This window comes from Myotis myotis, unplaced genomic scaffold (assembly GCF_014108235.1).
Source record: "Myotis myotis isolate mMyoMyo1 unplaced genomic scaffold, mMyoMyo1.p scaffold_m19_p_10, whole genome shotgun sequence".
NCBI lineage: Eukaryota > Metazoa > Chordata > Mammalia > Chiroptera > Vespertilionidae > Myotis > Myotis myotis.
Window position 1 is genome coordinate 80,077,232 of NW_023416314.1, and position 22,415 is coordinate 80,099,646.

The 22,415-nt window shown below is 38.2% G+C and overlaps 1 protein-coding gene across 3 annotated transcripts in view; it reads right to left on the reverse strand.

Annotated features, from left to right (window-relative positions):
- The window catches only part of RTN3 (reticulon 3), a 40,218-nt gene that overhangs the window by 15,148 nt on the left and 2,655 nt on the right, over positions 1 to 22,415 (reverse strand). The window contains exons 2-3 of one of the 3 annotated variants that reach the window (XM_036326861.1): positions 16,027 to 16,083; positions 4,411 to 6,759 (exon numbers count right to left, since the gene is read on the reverse strand). The exons of 1 other annotated variant lie outside the window; for it this stretch is intronic. In XM_036326861.1, coding sequence (XP_036182754.1) covers positions 4,411 to 6,759; positions 16,027 to 16,083 — 2,406 coding nt within the window. The remainder of the gene's footprint in view (positions 1 to 4,410; positions 6,760 to 16,026; positions 16,084 to 22,415) is intronic. One more of the 3 variants, XM_036326862.1, reaches the window with a different exon arrangement.

Below are 22,415 nucleotides of genomic sequence, written 5' to 3' on the forward strand. Positions count from 1 at the left end.
GTGAGCATCCTTGCCTTACCCAATTTTAGGATGAAATGCTCAATATTTTGGCATTAAATACAACATCAATTGTACTTTTCAATAGATGCCACTTAGCCCTAGCCAGTTTGGCTCTGTGGTTAGAACGTTGGCCCATGGACTCAAGGGTCTCGGATTCAATTCTGGTCAAGGGCACATACCTTGGTTGCAGGCTCTATCTCCGTGTGGGAGACAACCAATTGATGTGTCTCTTTCACACCTCTCCCACTCCCTCTCCCTCTGAAAATCACTGGGGGAAAATATGCTTTGGTAAGGATTAACAAAACAAAAAAATAGATGCAATTTATTAGACTGGGATTACCTTCTATTCCTAGTTTGCTGAAAAACAAAACAAAAAAACAAACCACAAAAACAAAAAACCACACACAAAAAAACACCCCAAAACCAAACCCAAACAAGCAAACCCAAACCTTTTTTTAAATCAGATAAGGATGTTTTTCATATGCCTTTTCTGTATTAATTGAAATAATCACATAGTTTTTATTCTTGTTATGTTAATGTGGTAAATTATGTTTATTAAATTTCCAATCTTAAAACAAGCTGTATTCCTGGAACAAACCCTGCTTAGCCATGATGCATTAGCCTTTTGGTATATTGTTGGATTTGATTTGCTAATAATGTCTTAAGAATTTTTCATCTTATGTTCACGAGAAACATTAGTCTATAAACTTTTCTGTAATATCTTTGTCCAGTTTTGGTGTTACTATATACTAGTCTGAGTTGGAAAGTGCTCTTTTTCCTTAAATGCCTGGAAGAATCTAGTAAAACCTGAGCCTGGACATTTTTGGGGGTAAGATTTTTTGAAAACAAACTTAATAGAAATTGTGTTAGCTTTGGTAAGCTTATAATTTTCAAGGAATTTATCCATACAATTTAAATCGATGGATTCATTGGCATAAAGTTCATAATATTCTATTATCCTTTTAATAGGATCTTAAGTGATAATCCCTTTATCATGCTTGATATTGGTAATCTGATTTCTCTTTTTTTTCTTGATTAATCAAGAAATCAACTTTGTTGATCTTTTTCCAAAAAACAAATTTTGGAATCCTTAATTTTGTCTTTTATTCCATTGATTTCTGCCCTTACCTTTATAACTTCCTTCCTTCTACTTACTTTGGGCTTACTTAGTTCTCTTTCTAGCTTCTTCTTTTTAAAAAAATGTAGTTTTATTAATTTCAGAGAGGAAGGGAGAGGAGAAGGAGAGAGAGAAACATCAATGATGAGAGAGAATCATTGTTTGGCTGCCTCCTGCACACCCCACAATGGGGATCAAGCTGGCAACCTGGGCATGTGCCTTTATCAGGAATCGAACTGTGACCTCATAGTTCATAGGTTGACACTCAGCCACTGAGCCTCGCCGCCAGGCATTTTTCTAGCTTCTTAAGTGGAAACCTTAGACATTGGATTTAGATATTTTTCTTTTCTAATTTAAGTATTAGAGCTATAAGTTTCCCTTTCAGCACTGTGTTCCACAAGTTTGATACACTGTATTGTATTTTCATTGTCATTCAGTTTAAAATATTTAAAAATTTTCCTTGTGATTTCATTAAGCTATAGATTATGTAAAAGTGTCATTGCTTAATTTCCAAATATTTGGGATTTTTCCTAGGTATCTTATTTTCCTGTTTTAAAATTTAATTTCATTATATTCTTAGAGTATATTTGATATTATCTTAATCCTTTAAATTTACCGAGTTGTTTTATGGCCTAGCACACTGTCTATATTGGTGAATGTATACCTTGTACCCCTGGAAAAGAACTAGAGACTGATACATCTTACTGAAGAACCTTATATTTGAAGAGATTTATTCATAAAGTAAGACAATTTTAAAAGGTTTTCAATTCCGAAACCCACAAAGGAAGATCTGTCAAGTTCTTTTTCTAATTATACTGGTCTTCCTTAATTATCATCTAAAAATATCTACTAATCATAGAATTGTCAGTGACAAATATCCTAAATTTCCATAGCCATTTTCATCTCTCACACTGGATTAAATAACTCAGTTGGGAATTACTTAGTAATTGCGAACAACTTTAAATACTACAACACCATAAAGTAAAGCAAAATAATTACCACCATATTAACAAGGAAGATGCTGAACCAGTTAGGCCGGTTGTCTAAGGTCACACTAAAGCAGGAACTTGCCAGAATTAGACACTGGAGTTCTTATAGTCTAATTATCATATGGCTCATCACTCAAAAGAACTACTGTAAGAATGATAACAACTCATGTAGAAACCTAAGTTATACCAGAGTCAGAGACTCATATTACTAAAATGATATTAAAGATCATCTACTTCAATATCCTCACTTTACAGATTGTTCAATGTCACACTTCTAGACACAGTAAATGGGAGAATTTGGCACTCCTAAATCCAAGTTCAATAATCTTCAATTACTCGAGAAGAACAGCTATCCTTCACTGCCATTTCAAATTCTTGAGTTTATATAAAAAAGCCTCGATGTTTTTACTGATAACTATGAACAATGCATTCACTTAATTAAAAATTAATTAAATTATCTGTCCAGGTCCTACACTTGGTGCTAAATGAATATTTACTATGTCATAGGCACTGTTACTTGCATTTTCACATTTATTCTTCAAAATAGTATTATAAATTACTATCTCTATTTTAAGGAATAAAATTTATTTATTTTTAAAAAATATGTTTTTATTATTTTTTTTTAGAGAGAGAGGGAGGGAGAAGGATAGAGATAGAAACATCGATGACAGAGAAACATCAATTGGCTGCCGCCTGCACACCCCCTACTGGGGTAGAACCAGTAACCTCTTGGTTCCTGGCTCAACACTCAATGGCTTAGCCACACCAACCGGGCAAGGATTAAAATTTAGGAAGATCAAGTTATCTGCGCTTGGTCTTCAGTGAAGAAATGCCTTCATACAAGGTAAATGGTGCCTTCTGCCACAGCAGCCATAGCTCTGTGGTACCCTATGGCCATGGGCCCTCAACAAGGGCCACAAAGTGAGCAAGAATATCAGGAAGCCGAGGCACAGCCAGGACCATGGGCACCTCACCAAGCACACGGAAGCAGTGCAAGCTGGTGAGGGACAAGGTCCGAGAACTGTGAGATTTGCTCCTCATGAAGGGCAGCCCAGTAGGAGGAGCTGAGCAGTGTTCTGGCTGTAAGAAGGGGAAACCAGCTGCCAAGGTCTGAGCCCCCTCCCGACTCTGTGCATAAAAAACCTTACAGAAAAAAAGGTAAGTGGTATAATCGCGCATAAGTTTATACTAACAAAAATCTCACTTTTGTTTTAGATAACTCTCTATGATTTCATTTGAAAAAAGGGATTGTCAAAAGTCTGAAAAACCAGATCCCCACATAGCACCTAACACTGACCACAAAGGAAGTACAGAACTTGGTATCAGGTTAGAGGTTGATGGTCCCTTTTGGAGGGCTTTAAATATCCTTTTTTTCTTACACTTTCCAAGGCTCTAGAAAAGACAGCATTTTAACTGAAGGTCAGTTGCTAGGAAAGTAATCATTTAAATAAACAGAATATTAGGGGAGGGCTTCTAGTACCATATATAATGAGTTCGGCCTGAACAATATTAAGTAAGGTCCAAAGTAGAAGGATACATAAGTTGTCTTAAGTATTACTCACAAAATAGTACTATAATACAGGTTACCTACTTTCAGAGCATAAAATCTCTATGGTATAAGATCAAATTAATTAAAAGTTTCATTTACTGTCTATCCCAGCAGGAATTCCTTTATCTTTGATTGCCAAATAGATTGCACAAGGCCCATAGCAAAAAACTCAAGTGCTAAAAAGTATTATTATTATGAAGATTTAAAATAAGCTTTGTAAATAAGAGCCTAAAGATATTCTTTTAAAAATATACATATATTTTTAATATATTTCTATTTATTTCAGAGAGGAGGGGGGAGGGAGAGAGAGAGAGACTTCAGTGATGAGAGAGAATCATTGATCGGCTGCCTCCTGCACACCCCACACTGGGGATCGAGCCCGCAACCCCGGGCAAGTGCCCTGACCAGGACTTGAACCCTGAACTCCCGGTTCATAGGTTGACCCTCAACCACCCAGCCATGCCTGTCTGGCAAGAGATTCTTAAAAGCAGTGTTCACCCTAGGGAGAACCTAGAAAAGACTGGAATAAAAAAATATTTTTTTAGAATATTAACTTTAACAATTGGTCTGCTTTGGGAAGTATTTGTATAAGCAAACATTAAAAAAACAACAACCCTTCCTCTCCCAAGTTTACAGTGTGTTTTTATCCTAGCCATAATCTGGTGATATAAATCAGAGACTAAGAAAAACGGCACTCTGATAAAGTAATCATAGCAGAATTAACCTCATGCAGTATTTCAAATGAAAACGGTTACCTGAAAAGTGTGTCAGAAGTCTTGCTAGGACATGCTTGTTTACCAGTTCAGTCTTGTTAAGGCTGGAAATAAAATCTATGCTAGTAGTTTCTTTGATAACAGTGGGCTTTTCAGAAATCCCAAGGTCAGATCCAGTTTTGACATCGGCGTGTTCTAGGACATCATGCGATCTCTGTGGCTGAGAATATTCGGGAGCAAATGTGAAAGTCTGCTTGAGTATTTCTTCAGAAGGAGACTCTATTTTATCTGGTAACTTCTCACCCTGCCTTTCACTCAGTTCTTTAAGGGCTCTGATTGTGAGCTGTTCCTGTTCCCAGTCGAGAGATGCTACTGAAGTGCTGTGGGTGGGGAAAACATCCAAGAGCTCACTCCCACTTGCTTGCTTGTTTTGTTGAGAGTATTTGCTTTTTGGGTCTTTAATTTCAGAACCACCGGACTCACTTTCATGCAAGACTTCCACAGGAAGAGTTGTTCTGAAATCCATAGTCTTCTCTGATGTTGCTTCAAATACATTTCCTTTATCTTTATCTACTATTCCTTTCTCCCTGGTTTCTGTAAAGGCTGCTATCAGGTCCTCTGGGGAAGAATCATCTGTATCTGTAATATTTTTTTCATGTAATGACTCCAAATAGGGAGAGGCTGTCACATTTAGTGAGAATTCAGTCTCATTAAAATGATTTGAAGATGCTGCTGAAGGAAGTTTTGGGTCCTCAGTTATAACAACCTTTTCAGCAGGAGTAGTTTCACTCATTCTGTCTGACTGCTTCACATCTCCTGACATGACAATCATATCATGTACTTGGGAACATGCCACCATACTGGCTGGACTCCTTTTAAGAATATCAGGCTGACCTTTTGGCTCAGAGTCATTGACAGACCCTTCAAAGGTTTCAGATGTTTTGGTTTCCCTATTATAATTGAGAATTTCTTTGACTTCTCTTTCATCTGCTTTTACAATAGCACTTGAAGTGGAGACAGGTTTTTCAGTCTGAATTTTGCTACTTTCAAATGAAACATCGGCTGTGATGTCTTCTATTACTGTGTCATCAGACTCACCAGAACTATCAGCCTCTGTCCCTTCTCCCAACACAGAGCTCTGCCAGTTCATTTCGCCTTTCAGGTGGCCATCAGGTAAAAGCACTTTCACTGTGGCCCCTCCAGAACCCAAAGAGACACATTTCTCAAACGGAGACACAGGTAACGCTGAAAGTGTGTCATCTTGTTTCTGCACATTGCCTCGCACACCTTTACTACTGACGTCTGCCATGGAATTGAGAGCGCCGGGTACAGGTTTTCTAATGACAGCATTTTCTTGTGAGAGAGAGGATTCTGCCCCGTCACCTGTTGATTTACTGATGGGAGTGCTCCCATTAATAGAACACACAGAAGTTTTCTGATGCGTGTTAGTGTTAAGATTTATAACTGGAATTTTTGAATTATATTCACTCATGTCAAGTCCTGTAGTTTTGGTGATGTAGTCAGATTTATCGCTCTGCTGTTTCACTTGGGGAACCAAATCCCAAGTCAGTATCTCATTAGTGAAGTTATGCATATCACTCACACATCGAGACACCTCTTCCAGTGCTGCAGTTGTGTGTGAAAACTGTCTAGTGAGCAATGCAGAGGTTGGGTAACACCCTGCCTCTTTATTTCTTAGTGGAAATACTTTGTCATTAGACTCTGAAATGTCTGCAGATGATTCTCTATCAGTGTGCATTGCCCAACTACCAAAATCATTTGTGCTCTCCTTATATGCATCTTTAAATTCTTTGTCAAATGCTGCTTTGTCAATAATTACTTCAAATGGTGATTCAGGGGAATCCTTTTCTATAACACCACCTCCTGCAACTTTGCACGGGGACAAGGAGTTCATACAAATGCCTTCTGCCTTAGACTGCTCAGTGGGTGGTTTCTGGGCAGTTAGCAAAATGAACTTGTCATCAGCATCCAAGGCAGTTTTGTCATCCCTACTTGGTATCTCATTTACGTTCTTGGACTCTTGATTTTTATTTATTTGCTCTTCCATCTGAACAACTTTCTCCGAGAGAAAAGCAGGACGATCTGGGAAACTGGCTGGGATGGAAGGATGGTTACAGTGACCTCCTTCTGCAACAGAAACTGGGGAGTTGGCTCCGTCTTTACTGGTCCCCTGAGGCTTTTCCATCGTTTTCACATCTAGAAGAGCCAAGCAGTCCTTTCCTTTTCCTTCTTTGGCTAAAATAGGCTGGCTGCCTAACTCTTTGCTTTGCTCTCCATGGAGTATTGTACGGTCAGTGTTATGTATTTCAGAAGATGCAAAAAAGGAGGAAGTCCTAATTTCTGAAGGTGGCTCATCAGAGCTGAGACCCTCTATGATTGAAATTTGAAAGAAAAGGATTGTTTACCAAGTACAATTACACATTAGCTAGTCAGGCCAAGCAGCATGCGTTTTATTTTTTAAAGTACATATATACACACAGGATGTATATATACACACACAAATATTTAACAAAAACAATGCCAACAGTTATCCTATAAGACATGCATACAATTGCCAATGGTGAAACAGAAAAGCCACATCATGCTACAAATTGCAAATGACAAAAAAAATTCATGACAAATACTTTTCAGTATGCTTTTTCTATTGTAAAGGGAAAGCATAAAGGAGAGATGAGACTGGGACACCTGGGAAAGTTTCCCTCCTTTGTTTTGGTAGAGCTATTTAACAGAAATAACGCCATCCATACAAAACAACTTGATGTTATGAAGTACTGATAAACTCTCATCTGTAAACTGAACAATTCAGAAGATACTGCTTCTATAAATCCACTACTACAGTCTTAGAATCTGAGAAGAACAAACAGTGACCAGAGTTCTTTTTGATACAGTGAATCCCCTCTGAGCCTAAAAATCAGACTAGAATTATTCTGTTCTATCCATTGGGAAGACTGGTCCCAGGTACAGATGGCCTCAACATTTTAAGCTAAAGGTACTGAAAAAGCTTGCCTGCTCCAAAATCCTAGCACCGATTTGCCAATTCAACCAAAACTGAACTATGCAAATTGATTTAAGAGATAACTCCAGAAATCCTTTTAAAACAGAAAATATCATTCTAAAAAGTATACGTTAAGGCTTACCAGTTATTAACACCACTGTAGCCATTGATTTAGCACACTGCTTTCCAACTGCCCAAGCTAGCAAGTTTTTACTGGGGAAAAAAGATTAAAAACAACTGTTCCAAGGGCAGGCGTTGTCTTGGTGCATTCTTTCACATTGTTGGATCTTTAGAGTTGGAACAAAATAGGTCTTAAATCATTCCATATGAATGAATCAAAGGTTCAGGTTGAACAGGTGAGACTTAAGCAGACCCAAGGTAGCAAAGCCTTGAGTGTGAATAATTGGGAAGATGTGAAAGAGAAAAAACTTATTCAGCTTATGTTCTTTTTCATGTGAGAAGCTAAATAATCAGACAAAAGAAAAATTATTACTTTATTCAAAACTAGAGGCCCAATGCACGAAATTCATGTGAGGGGCTTGGCCCTCGCGGCCCGGCTGCCTTGGCCCTTGTGCCTCAGCTGCCTCGCGGTCCTGCCCACTGGTCATTCTGCAGTCAGGTCTAACTAGCATATTAGCTCTTTATTATGTAGGATAATTTTATAACTCAAAAATAAATAAGAATATCTTACTGCAATGAATAAATTCCACTATTATAAAAGTGTTCCTAAATGCCAGATAACGTTCCTTTATTTCAAGACATCACTGAAATTTGATGTAATAGGAATCGGGCCTTTAGAATAGTATGACTGTAATCTGGGTACAAGCATACTATTCTAGGACTCAGTGGCTCAGTGGTTGAATGTTGACCTATGAACCAGGAAGTTACAGTTCAATTCCCGGTCAGGGCTCATGCACAGGTTGTGGATTTGATCCCCGGTATGGGACATGTAGGATTCTCTCTCATCATTGATGTTTCTCTCTCTCTCTCTCACTCCAGAAGAAAAAAGTACATATATATATATATATACACATATATACATATATATACGTATATATAAAGTCTTTTAAAGAAAAGTGTGGTGATACAGAAAATATTTGAAATAAGCTGCAATTCAAATTTAGTTTTTTTTAAATACATTTTTTATTGATTTTTTTTACAGACAGGAAGAGAGAGGCATAGACTTAGAAACAAGGATGAGAGAGAAACATAAGCCTCCTCCTGCACACCTCCTACTGGGGATGTGCCCGCAACCAAGGTACATGCCCTTGACTGGAATTGAAACTGGGACCTTTCAGTCCGCAGGCCGACGCTCTATCCACTGAGCCCAACCGGTTAGGGCTCAAACAGGAATACAACTCTGAGGCGTATAAAACTGACTCCCCGACAGAGAATGCTCAGCCTATCCTTTTTATAGAGGTTGAGATTTCAGATGATTCAGACCTGTCATCTTACAGGCCAAAGTGAGCAAAATGAGTTAGTAATAACTCAACAAAAATCTGAGTGCCTATCATGTAGCAGACACTGTTTTAGAAACTAGGTTAAAAACAGTTGAACAAAACAGAAAATAGATTTGCCTTTGTGAAGCTTACAATACAGAGTAGGAGACAAACAATAAGCAAAACCAGTAGGTAAAATGAGGATGATGTGGTGGTGGCCTTGATGAAATGAAAAAGAAAGCAATTTATATTGATTGCTAATCAAAGAATACACAGTTTGCCGGGGGTGGAGGGATGGCAAGCATGGTAGAAGAATTCTATGCTTTGTCAGGACACAAATTTGTCAGTTGCCCAAGCCTTGCTTCTCTCCTATCTTTCTTGAACTCTTAATACTCTAAAAGTTTTGAGTGAAGTGTATAATAATCTGAAATAAAGTTAGATTAGGTCAGAAATCTTACTCTCACAATACCAACAAGTCCTATACTGAATGCCATGACTGCCTGAGGCTGCAAGCGTTTTTGTTGTGGTGGTTGTGGATCCTAACTTTTTACTAGCTGGTGTGGCTTGGTGGATAGAGCATCGGCCTGTGGACCGAAGGGTCCCAGGTTTGATTCGGGTCAAGGGCACGTACCCCGCTTGTGGGCTAGATCCCCATTGGGGGGAAGGGGGCCTGCAGGAGGCAGCCGATCAATGATTTTCTCTCATCATTGATGTTTCCGTCTCTCTCTCCCTCTCCCTTCCTCTCTGAAATCAATGAGGATATATTAAAAAAAAAATGCCCTAACTTTTTAGAGAGAGTGGAAGGGAGGGAGAGAGACAGAGAGAGAGGAAATCATGACACATCAATTGGTTGCATCCTGCATGAGCCCTGACAGGGGCTGAACCTTCAGTTGAGGTACTTGCCCTTGACCTGACCAGAATCTAATCTGCGACCCTTCAGTCCGTGGGCTGATGCTCTATCCACTGAACCAAACCGGCGAGGGCGACTGCAAGCATTTTACCAAATATTCTATAATATGAAAAAAACATTTCCTTGGCTAGTTAAAACCCTAACAAACTTGGACAGACCTGAGTTGTACCAAGACAATGGGAAAATTGGGCTGGAAGTAAAGAGTTTATAAAGAAATGAAAACATTAAATAGAATGAAGGCCAGAATGTAGTAAGTCTTTTAGAGCAGCTACCATACGCAAAGACTCTTCCAATCAGTCAGTATGGCACTTAATAAGTCATTGGTGTTGTCCAAGTCTGTCCTGATAAAATGGCAGAAAACTCTAGGGAGTTTGAAAATTGCTCGTTTTTAAAACACTATACATTGTAAAACTGCCTGATGAAATAACTCCGGGTTATCTTACATCTCAGAAAATGTCCACTACCCTTTCCTCTTTCAAAAGATAGCCCTTCACATGCAATACAAGAAACTTTCAACATTACTCAGAACAAATGTCTGTCAAAAAATTCCCCCATCATGAATTTATTCTAGTTATTTGCTATAATGAGATTTAATGTGCACATTCATCTTCAAAAATGCTAATCACTTAAAAATATGGCACTACTCTATTAACAAACAAGGGTTATACATCTACTAGAAGGGAATCAACGTATGGTAAGAGAAAAATGTCATAACTCAATGATCACAGAATGTCCCCAAAATGACCCAGTACTGAGCTTCTTGGTTACCCTTATCTTCTTAAACTCTAAGTGCCTATAAGACTCCATTTCTGAAATAAGACTAGGAAATTAAGTTGGCAGTCATGGTCTAAATTTCTAGACCACTCCCAAGCCAAAAATGCAAGATCCTTTCATCACACTTACTAATCATGTGGCCTTGGCAAATTGCTTAATCTCATCTAAAAAAGAGGGGATACTAAAGCACCTAACTCAAGAACTGCTGTCAGGAGTAAATGAGTCAATACAAGTGAAGTGCTTAGAACAGTATTTGACACTTATCAAATTCTCAATAAATGTCCCCAAACACCATATTCTAAAAAAAAAAAAAATCTCCTGACATAGAGACTCCAGAGGAAGATAAAGCTCAGGAATCTGCATGACAAGTTTCCCAGATAATGAACCTGGTTTGAGAACCACACCTTGAATGGATTTTATTCGTTTCTAAAAGAGCAGGAAGATTGAGCTGCATATCAGAGCTCTAGTCCTGAAAAATGCCAGATGACACTGACACTCTCACTCTTCACCAGAGGCATCTTTGTCCAGGAGCACAACTTGCAGGTTAGTAGGGGATGGGACAGGTGTTGTCCTTGGTGCTGCTTTAAATAATCTCTATACTAATTGTAAAGTACAGTAACTTGGAATTTTGCTTGGAATAAGAAGAGTGCCATTTAGCTAGAAAATATGGTATGAGAATTGAAGAATTTTTCCTCTTCTATGCCCAGAGTATTTTATCTTACAGAACAAGATGGGAGTTAAAAATGACATTATGAAAAAACTTCCAAGTGAATGCTTTATAACATCAAGTAAATTATTCAAATTAAAGAAAACCATATACATTTACGATTCAAAATATGTTCTTTTTACTGTTTCTTGTTCCCAAACTGTCCCTTAGTTCTCCCTAAGAAGAATGAATAGCTTAGAAATCTGTTATAGCTGCCACTAGTTATTCCCCCCTCTCCTTAGGCATTCATTACTTTTAAGTAAAAGGATACCTGCAACTTGGAAAAGCCACACACATCAGTGAAGAAAGACTGCCAGCCTGTAAGTAGCCACTAAGTTACTTTTTCACATACATACTATATGCTTATTCATACAAGGGAGGCTTGAAATATTCAGGTATAGGTTTTCCTACACTTGAATTTTCTCATGTTCACAAAACAAGAAAGACAAATTTTCGTGCAAAACAACACCAGCAACTTTCAGCCACAGCAGCATCAAAATAGGAAGTTAGCCAGCAGACACGTTGCAGCCAAGCTAGATCCTAAACAAAAAGTCTCTTTTGTACAAAGAAAAATGTTTTGCTTTTGTTAAAAAAAAAGGCTGTAACTGGCAAAATTTCCCCCTCAATGCTTGCCCCAAAGTTTAGTGTATAACTTCCTATTCCAGATGCCTACTGAGTTACTCAAATTGAATATAAATGTTGATTACTGCAAATGCACTTCCAATTCTGCATGTAGATAAAAAATCCTCTCCAATCTTATTTTTACCTACTTTCTCCAATGTCTTCTAAATAAAATCATAGTATTTTCAAGCCTACACTTTTATCAAAGGTTTCAAAAGTAGAAACCAAATTTCGGTTTTATTTTGTGTCTGATGAAAGGAATACATTCCTCAAATGACACTAAATTGCGTAACTAAAAGCAATATGGTTAAAAATTACTAATTTCTGCCTCTTCTGATTTTAACATTAACCTCAAAATGACATTTCTAAAAATACCTGCAAACCCTAAAATACAATTAATATACTTTATCATCTTTACATTAGGTAGTGGTTATGGGCATGGGCTTTGAATCCTAGGTCTGTCACAGTGTGACCTTGAGCAAGTTATTTCACCATTTTAAACTCCAGTTTCCTCAATTGGTAAAAGAATAGTATTTTTACTCCATAAAATTGGCTATGAAGATTAAGTGAGATAATTCATATAAAGTACTGCACCTTGGCCTGATATTTTAGTTGGTCAGAGCATCGTCCTGATATGCTAAGGCAGGGGTCCTCAAACTTTTTAAACAGGGGGCCAGTTCACTGTCCCTCAGACCGTTGGAGGGCTGGACTATAGTTTAAAAAAAAAACAAACTATGAACAAATTCCTATACACACTGCACATATCTTATTTTGAAGTAAAAAAACAAAACGGGAACAAATACAATATTTGTATTTGCATGTGGGCCACGGGCCGTAGTTTGAGGACCCCTGCTGGTCATGGCACAGATAAAAATCAACCAATGAATGCACGAATAAGTGGAACAAAATCAATGTGTGTCTCTCTCTCCCTTTCTCTCTCAAAAATCAATAAATAGCCGAAACCGGTTTGGCTCAGTGGATAGAGCGTCGGCCTGCGGACTGAGGGGTCCCAGGTTCAATTCCGGTCAAGGGCATGTTACCTGGGTTGTGGGCACATCCCCAGTGGGAGATGTGCAGGAGGCAGCTGATCGATGTTTCTCTCTCATCGATGTTTCTAACTATCTCTCTCCCTTCCTCTCTGTAAAAAATCAATAAAATATATTTTTTTAAAAATCAATAAATGAATTTAAAAAATAAAGTACTGAGCATCATATAAGCTCAATAAAAATTAACCCCATACTACATCTACACATCTGTTAATATCTTTATTTTACAGTACAGGAAAACATTATCAAAATTTACTCCCCTATTTTGAAATGCTCAGAGATTAGGCTGAAATTTAATTCTTTAATGAGAAAAAAGGAGTCAATAAGCAAAAGACCTACTCAGGAGGATTATTCCACTGACATTCTCATCACAAATCTATTCATTAGCTTTCAAAAACTGTAAACTGTTAGCTTACGTAGCTGTATACCTCAAAGTAGTACAACTTAATATTACATAATTTCTTTTTGAAATATTAAACTGCCTTTCTTTATTAGGTCCAAATTAATAAGTTTTTGGTACATGCATCTCATTGAAGCCCAATAGTGATAAGTATATATTCCAGGATTAAAATTAAATAAGAAATTGCCTCATTTAATGATTGCTACATATTGCTTAGTATGGTTTAGATAGACACAAAAGTGAGGCACAGTTCTCCACGGCATTAGGCTCCGGATATGGAAGCCAGAGACAGGTTAGGTGGGTTAGTGCCATGATGGACTCAAGGTGTCTGCTGGTGGCAGCAGCTACTCTGAAAGGCCTTCATTGGTTGGACTGGTCTCAGCTATTCTTCCAGGGGTTTTAATCAAGGACACCATCAACTTCCTCTTCCCTTATATTTTTAAAAATCGTTATTGTTAAAAGTATTACGTATGTCCCCCCTTTTCCTGTTGACCTCTTCTAGCCCACTTTTCCCTTTTTAAATTTTACTTTTATTTATTGATTTGAGAGAAAGAAACATCAATTCTGTTGTTCCACTTATTTATGCATTCATTGGTTGATTCTTGTATGTGCCCTGACCAGGAATTGAACCCGCAACGTTGGTTTATCAGGATGAACTCTAATCAACTGAGCTACCCAGCCAGGGCCTCCTTATTTTTATTAAGGTACACTAGAAGCACCAGCCTTGGCTATCCTAGAGCACACCTAATCACTTGCCAAGGCGTTACCTCAAACAACTGAACAGGCTGATCTTTAGGCCTGCCAATGAAGTAGAGTACTAACTGGGTTACTTTTCCATTATGCGAGCAAGGAGCACGTGTGTGTGTGCGTGTTTTTATTTTGCAAAAGAAAATACCATAACAGAGGCTGGACTGGAACACCTTCAGGGATCTGACATTTTTAACTGACTTTGTACAATACCTTTTTAGCAATAACACTATCCTGAATCTGCACTGGTCAAAATAACTTTTTTCCCCCTAAACCTCATCCAAGGACATGCTTATTGATTTCAAAATAACTCTTTGTATGTGTAATTTTTTCTAACAGGGATTAAAATAACATTTAAATCTATGATAGTTATCTTCTCAAAAGGTGACTGAAAGTTATAACTACAAAGAATGTATTTTCTTTCTTTCTTTCTTTCTTTCTTTCTTTCTTTCTTTTTCTTTCTTTCTTTCTTTTTTAAAATATATTTTATTGATTTTCCACAGAGAGGAAGAGGGATAGAGAGTTAGAAACATCGATCAGCCGCCTCCTGCACACCCCCCACTGGGGATGTGCCCGCAACCAAGGCACATGCCCTTGACCAGAATCAAACCTGGGACCCCTCAGTCCGCAGGCTGACGCTCTATCCACTGAGCCAAACCGGTTACGGCCAAAGAATGTATTTTAAAAGATCTGAAATATTTACAGTAGAGAAATACAATTATTTGTTCTATTTACATTGTGTTTTTACTGGTTTATTTTCTGCAGTGGAATAAATGTAGTATCTATTTACCTAAATTATTTAATTTCCAATGAGGGGGGGAAAAAACCCTTCAAAAAATATCATTCTGGTCAGGTTCCAGATGTCAAGAATCACTTTGTAGGTTTCATTACTTTCTAACACTCAGAAAATATCTATCTTTTAATGTAATTTGACCCACAAGATATCAAAAACAGTGAGGCAAATTATAAAGGGTTTGGGGATCTAATGTTAGCAGCCTTTAAAAGCAACAAATTATCACTTAGAAGCAACAAATTATCTATCATGTTTCTTACAAAGCAGATCAAACTCTGAAAAAAATCTTGTGGGATTCATTTTACCTCATTATGTTTTTATTTTTATAAGATCAGTCTTCCGAACAAGCCAGTATCCAGACTTTAGAATTCAGCGGGGACAATCAACTGCAAAGGTTTTCTTAGACCTATCTAGTGAGTTTAATTATCTTTTTTAAAATAAGGGTTTTCCACTGATCTATATTTGATGTCAAGTACAACAGCACAAACAAAACAGCACTTTATTATTAGTGCAAATCAACAAAGCACACAACACTCTCTCCTCCAGCTTTCCTAGCAGTGCTACTACCTCCACAAACCTATAGCTGTCTCACTCATGCTCCCTTCCTTATTGGTTGGCAGATCTAAAAAAAAAAAAAAAAAAAAAAAAAAAGCCACAGCTTAATCTGTAGGAAAACAAGCCTCGCTTGCCAAAAAGTCAACTGACTTGTTCAATGTTTCTAGGCTATTTGGAACTAGCCTAGCTCTTCAGACAAATCTCAGAGAAGTTCACACTAAAAAACTCTAGCTAAGATAGTATACTAGTTCAGTGGAAGCACACTTTTATACTGTTCCCCACCCCCCCAATCCAATACCTCTCCAAAGCAGTTACATAACTGCAAATCTGTAAGTTAAATGCATTCTGGGGGTGGGGTTTTCTGAACCACAATTCTATCTGTTCCAAATTCGATAGGTGAGTTTTTGATTTTTAAGAAATACTCAACACCACAACTCAAGCTTAGGCTATGTTAAAGGGTCCACCTAGCTTCATTCTACTTCATTAACCTTTACAAAAAATCCATTGGAAACTGCTAAATAGTATAAAGAACTGGCTTGTAATTAGTTTTTATTTTAAGGGGGCAATCAACTTGTGCCATATATCCCCAGTTACAGCCTCTTTCTCAACATTTTTCTTTTATTAATGTACATAAAAAAATGACAGACTTGCCTTGTGAGGTCGGAAATAGAGATACAGGCTGAGAGGAAGAGGAAGAAACAAAGGAATCTGAAAGAAAATATACAGCGTGAGAATTTGACAACCTCACACAGGAATTTTAACTTTTCTTTTATTTTGGCCAAGCATCATAATTCCATTGGGTTTGAGCAAGAGAGAAAAACCCAAGTCTTTATTTCCAATTACTGTTTTCACTCACCTGGCAGCAAAATCTTATTTCATTTTGAGATGCATTTCTAAAAGTTAATCCATTTTTTTTTTTTTGGCGGGGGGTGGGAGGAGGGGAAGGAGAGTCAAACAGTCTCGCCTCCATGGGAAGAAAAGAGGGGCTCCTAGCACTGCTAAACAAGTACAGCCTCAAGGAAGGCGATGCTCCCCTGCAACTCTTTGTGGGAAAGGAAAAATAAGTATCTGATTATTAACTGATATTTGCTTTTAACCATTGTAAACTGCATTTTGTGAAGTCAGCCACTAAAATATGAGTATTTAAACATACATAGCTGGCAAATATGCAAAGTTGACCCTGAATACTTAAAAAACAAAACGCAATTCACAGGGAAAATAGTACTACATGAGAAATCTTCATCTTTTAAAATTATACTCCTCTAAACTTGGCGACATGTATCAAAAATTTAAAGGTACCTCCCACCCCCCACACGTTCTTTAACGTCTAGAAATTTAACCTACAGATATATGTACATATATGTACAAAGACATGTGTATGAGGATATTCATAACAGCACTGGTTAAGTACTAGAAATAATCTAAATGACCATCAACAGAAAACTATGGAATAGTTGCTGTTGTGAAAAAGAATGGGGTTCAGGTATAGATGCTGATATGTATCTTGATACATTAAATTAAAAAGCCAAGTGCAGGCCCCGCCAGTGTGGCACAGTGGTTGAGGACTGACCTATGAAACAGGAGGTTGTGCTTCAATTCCTGGTAAAAGCACAGGCCAGGGTTGCAGGCTTGATCGTTGAAATTTTTATCTCTCTCCCTCTCCCTTCCTTTAAAATCAATTAAAAATTTTCTTTAATGGTTAAAACTTCTGCTCTCATTCAAAAAGATCCAAAGGCCTGCCTTGTGCCAGGTCCTGTTCAGGCATTAGGGATAGAACAGTGAAAACAACAGCAAAAATCTTCACTCTGATGGAACTTATATTCTGGTAGGGAAGACAAACAAAATAAGTCAAATATAATAAGATAGATTATGACAAGTAATAACATACTTTGTGTTTTGTGTTTTCCCCCCACTCTTGTGCCCTTTAAATAATTTGGCCAGGCAAAGACCTACAGAAGGTGAGAAAGAGTGAAGAGCTGTGAGGATACAGGGAGAAGGGCACCCTCGGCAGAGTGAACAGCAAGTCAGACTGAAGGAGAGGGGTATTTTTGGTGCGAAGAGTAACAAGGAGATCGGTGTGACTGAAGCTGGATGATCAAGGAGGAGAGGTGGGGCCAGATAACATAGGGCTGCAGAAGCCCTCTAAGGACTTAGGCATTCACTCTGTGAGGGGAAGCCAATGGAGCATGTGGCCATGAGTGACAGGATCTGACTTAAAATTTTCACAGATTTACACCAGCTGCTGTGCGGAGACTAGACTGAAGCTAGAGGCAAGGGAGAAAGTGTGGAGACGTTAGGAGGCATTGCGATAATCCAGGAGAGCTCCAACAGCACAGGGTGGTAGCAATGGGAGCTGAGAACACTGGTCGGACAATGGATGGATTTGGAAGGTAGAGTCTGTCGGATTTGCTGACAGTTGTATGAAGGAAAGAAAGTCCAGGATGACTCCAAGCTTTTTGATTAGGGCAAAAAGATAGATAAAATCACCATTTATTGAGATGGAAAAGCCTGTGAGAGAAACAGACTTAAAAGGAAAGATCAGGAGTTCGGTTTAGAAATAGTAAGCTTGAGATGCCTATTAGATGTGGAGGCTGAAGATAAAGATTTGGAAGTCATCAATGGTACTTCAAACCACAAGATGGGTGTCATAAATGAGACAAATGAACACAGGTAGAAAAAAGTTACATGAAGTGAGTCCTAGAGCACTCTAAATTTTAGATGTTGTGAAGATAAAGAATTAGCATTATAAAATCCCAGTAAGAAGAAAATCTAGACTCAAAGATTAGTGTTTGCCAAGGGGTGGGGGAAGAAACAAATGGAGAGTGACTGCTAATAGATAAGGGACTTCTTTTGGGGTGATAAAAATTTCCTGGAATAAGACAGTGATGATGGTTTGGCAACCTTGTATATATGCACTAAAAACCACTTTTAAATGGTGTTTTGTATGCTACGTGAATTTATGTCTCAAAATAACAACAAAAAACCACAAACACACAACAAAACAGCTAGCAAAGGAGACAAGGGAGGAGCAGCTAGTTAAAGACATGGAGGACACATTGAAAAAGGTATTTCAAAGAGGAGGGAGTGATGAATTTTACCAAAAGCTGTTGAAAGAGCATTTAAGATGAGGACTGAGAAGTGACCACTGGATTTAACAATGTGGAAAATAACTGGTGAACCTGAGGGAAGTTTCTGTAGAACAGCAGAGCAAAAAGGTACCTGGCTCAGAAACCATGGGACCAGAAATTAACTCAAAGTTAAAACTGGTAACTTAATTCAAGAGGGCGAGAGAACCACTTTTTATCATATTTCAAATTTTAAAGAGAGGCATTGTGTATATTTGCAAGAGAACTGAATTAGGCCCTCAATCCCTTAGTTTTAACCTACCCTCAACTTCACAGCCACAAACCTTTGCGTATATCATTTCATATGAGTCTGATTTCTCATCTGTAAAATGAGGTTTATATCACTACCTGACTAACTCACAGATAAACATGATACAAGTCTTTCTATTGAATATAGCCTTTAGAGGGGTTATCTGGGTTTTATTTACCTTCCTATCTCCTAAGGCACCTAACAAAGAGCTTTAATGTTTGCTTGAATATTTGTTGAATTAAGTTAATATATGGGCACAATTTACTAGTAAACCATAAAGCAATACACAAATGTAAGATATAAAAATTAAACATTTCTACTTCCTATGTAAAATGAAGACAATGCTCACTGTTGAAGTGCTTTCAAGTAACAGGACAAAAAGAGCTTTGTATTAGTTTACCCTTCAATATACCCTCAAGGGCAAGCTGCAAATGAAAAACATGTAAAAAAAGCTCACATGTCCCCTCTTGGTTAGGTTATGATGATGTCCTTACAGGGAGAAAAAAGGAGTGAGTTAATTTTTACAGGGAGAAAAAAGATTAAGAACATTTATCTGAAATTTTAAAAGACCACAACAGTGGGCTACCTGCTGACAACGCCCACCCCCCGATAATGTAAAATACAAATCTTATACAGTATTTAAAGGAATTCTCTCTGAAATTACAAGATCACAGAGAGTAACATGTCTTACATAAGTCAAAGACATGTAGACATGTAGTAAAAGACTTCAATAATGCAATCTCAAGCAATACTAATTATGGATAAACTTATTTAACATACCTTTTCTAAAAGGGCTTTAAAAAGTTTTACTATGAAATTTACATATTTGCCACAAGTCTGTATAGTTTAGGCCAGTGGCCGGCAAACTGCAGCTCGCGAGCCACATGCGGCTCTTTGGCCCCTTGAGTGAGGCACTTCCACAAAATACCGACTTCTGCACATGGGCCACAAGTTTCAGTCGCACTGTATGTGCACGCCCGCACCTGGTAGCACCGCACTCAAGGGGCCAAAGAGCTGCATGTGGCTCGCGAGCTGCAGTTTGCTGACCACTGGTTTAGGCAATAAATTATAAGTTAAGTTTGAACACAAACTATAAGCTAAGTACACACAATAAATATGCATAGTTAGCCCTAGCTGGTTTGGCTCAGTAGATAAAGTGTCGGCCTGTGGACTGAAGGGTGGTCCCCAGGTCAATTCCGGTCAAGGGCACATGCCTGGGTTGTAGGCTCCATCCCCAGTAGGGGGCGGGTAGGAGGCAGCTAATCAGTGATTCTCTCTCATCATTGATGTTTCTGACTCTCTCTCCCTCTCCCTTCCTCTCTGAAATCAATAAAGATATATTAAAAAAATAAAATAGTACTTCTACTCTCTATCCCTTTATAAAAATATGCATAGTTAATCAATTCTAGGATTATGGCTAGTCTAAAAATAAATGCCTTTCTACAGAACAACCTCTTGGCTCAAACAAAACTGGAAACCTTATCTTTCCCTTTCCCTTCAATGACTTGTCACCAGTTCCTTCAATACCAAACTTAATTTACAAGTTCTTTTTTTTTTTTTTTAACAAGTTCTTGAAATACATAGGATTAAACAGGCGACTCCTGTATCAGGAAGAATATATCATTTCCTCACCACAGAATACAATAAAAGCAATTATATTAGTTTTATTTTGTTTTCAGACCATCTCTAAAATAATAAAAAATAAAAACACTGATGCTCTAGATTTCAATTTCAGGTTAAGGTATGCCTGTTAAATATATATACCAACTGGTTTGATCAGAGGGGTTAAATTACTTGTGAATTTGACCCTAAAAGAGAACAGCATTATAAGAAACCTTTCATTCCTGAGGAATAAAAACCTTCCAAATCAACAGGCATTTTGTAAACTATATTGACATGACCATTCTTGCTGACTCCTGTACTCTTGCTTCCACTGATAGGAGCTTCATAATGTATCATAACTACATTTATTCTGGTCAGAATGCTGTAGCTAATATTTAAGCATACAGATGTCATGTCAAGCCATCTATGAAACATCTTGCCTTTCCCTGCCCCCAACCACCACTTAAAAAAAAAGTTATTTTTATTGATTTCAGAGATAGGAAGGGAGAGATAGAAACATCAATGATGTGAGAGAATCATTGATCAGCTGCCTCTTGCGCCTCCCCCCTACTGGGGATGGAGCCTGCAACCCAAGAATGTGCCCTTGACTGGAATCAAACCTGGGACCCTTCAGTCCGCAGGCTGACGCTCTATCCACTGAGCCAAACTAGCTAGGACCAACCACCACTTCTTTAACAGACTAGCTGAGTGAAAGGGGTAGCAGCTTTAAGACATTAATGTGAGGGGTCAAAAGTTGAAAGAACTCACTTTTAGAAAGAAGAAAAAGGTATTAAGATCTCCCTTTATTATGAGGAAGATTATGATTTCTCACTTGTAATTCAATTGGTATTTTGCACCTAGGTGCAAAAGTCTGTAATATGCAAACAAATGCACAAAATATTAGGTATTGTAATTCAATAAAAGGAGTTGAGGTCAAGGCAAATTTGTCTAGGTCACATTGCTGAGGCTGAGGGTTTACACTGGGCCATATAATTAATGAGTCAGACTCAAACCCAGATGTCTCAGGGACTCAAGTCTGTGTTTATCACCGTATTACAGTGCCACTGATGATGTGACATGAGTACAATATAGATAACGTCAGTGTTGAACAGGTAGTCAGTCAGATTCCTTTTTATTTAAGGGTTCAGACTGAAAATACAAATTATATACTTACATTTGATTGACTTGTTAGAACAAAGTGTGAAAATGATGCCATAAAAAGTACATAGAACAGCCCTAACTGGTTTGGCTCAGTGGATAGAGCGTAGGCCTGCGGACTGAAGGGTCCCAGGTTCGATTCTGGTCAGGGGCATGTACCTTGGTTGCGGGAGCATCCCCAGTAGGGGGTGTGCAGGAGGCAGCTGATCTCTCTCATTGATGTTTCTAACTCTGTTTCTCTCCCTTCCTCTCTGTAAAAAATCAATAAAATCTATTAAAAAAAGTACATAGAACAACTAAGTTTCATGCATGAAGAAAGATTTAAAGCATAAACTTAAAAAAGAAAAGAAAAGTTGTCCAAGCTGTTTTTGTTGCTGCTGTTGTTTTTTTTTTTATATTTTATTGATCTTAGAGAGGAAGGGAGAGGGAGAGAGAGATAGAAACATCAATGATGAGAGAGAATCATTGATCGGCTGCCTCCTGCATGCCCCTTACTGGTGATCGAGCCCGCAGCCCAGGCATGTGCGCTTGGCCAGAATCGAACCTGGGACCCTTCAGTCTGCAGGCCAACACTCTACCCATTGAGCCAAACCAGCTAGGGCAGTCCAGGCTGTTTTTGCTTTGAGCTAATTTCCAAGAACAGATACAAGAAATGCAGCTTTATTTTGGCATCATGATTTTCACAGCAATAATACAACTCTCACCCCGAAAAGAGCACTAAATATGTAAATCTCTTTCACCTCAACTTCAAATTTCTGCCTTGAAATCTTCAATTTCCTCCAAAGGCAGGAAGCTGGGAAGCCAAGTGTGGCCCCCGACCTCCTGCACGCACACTCCACTGCCAGCTGCACTGCGTCCGAGGCACTGGACCGGACAGTGCCATCGCTCGTTCTCTACCTTTAGGT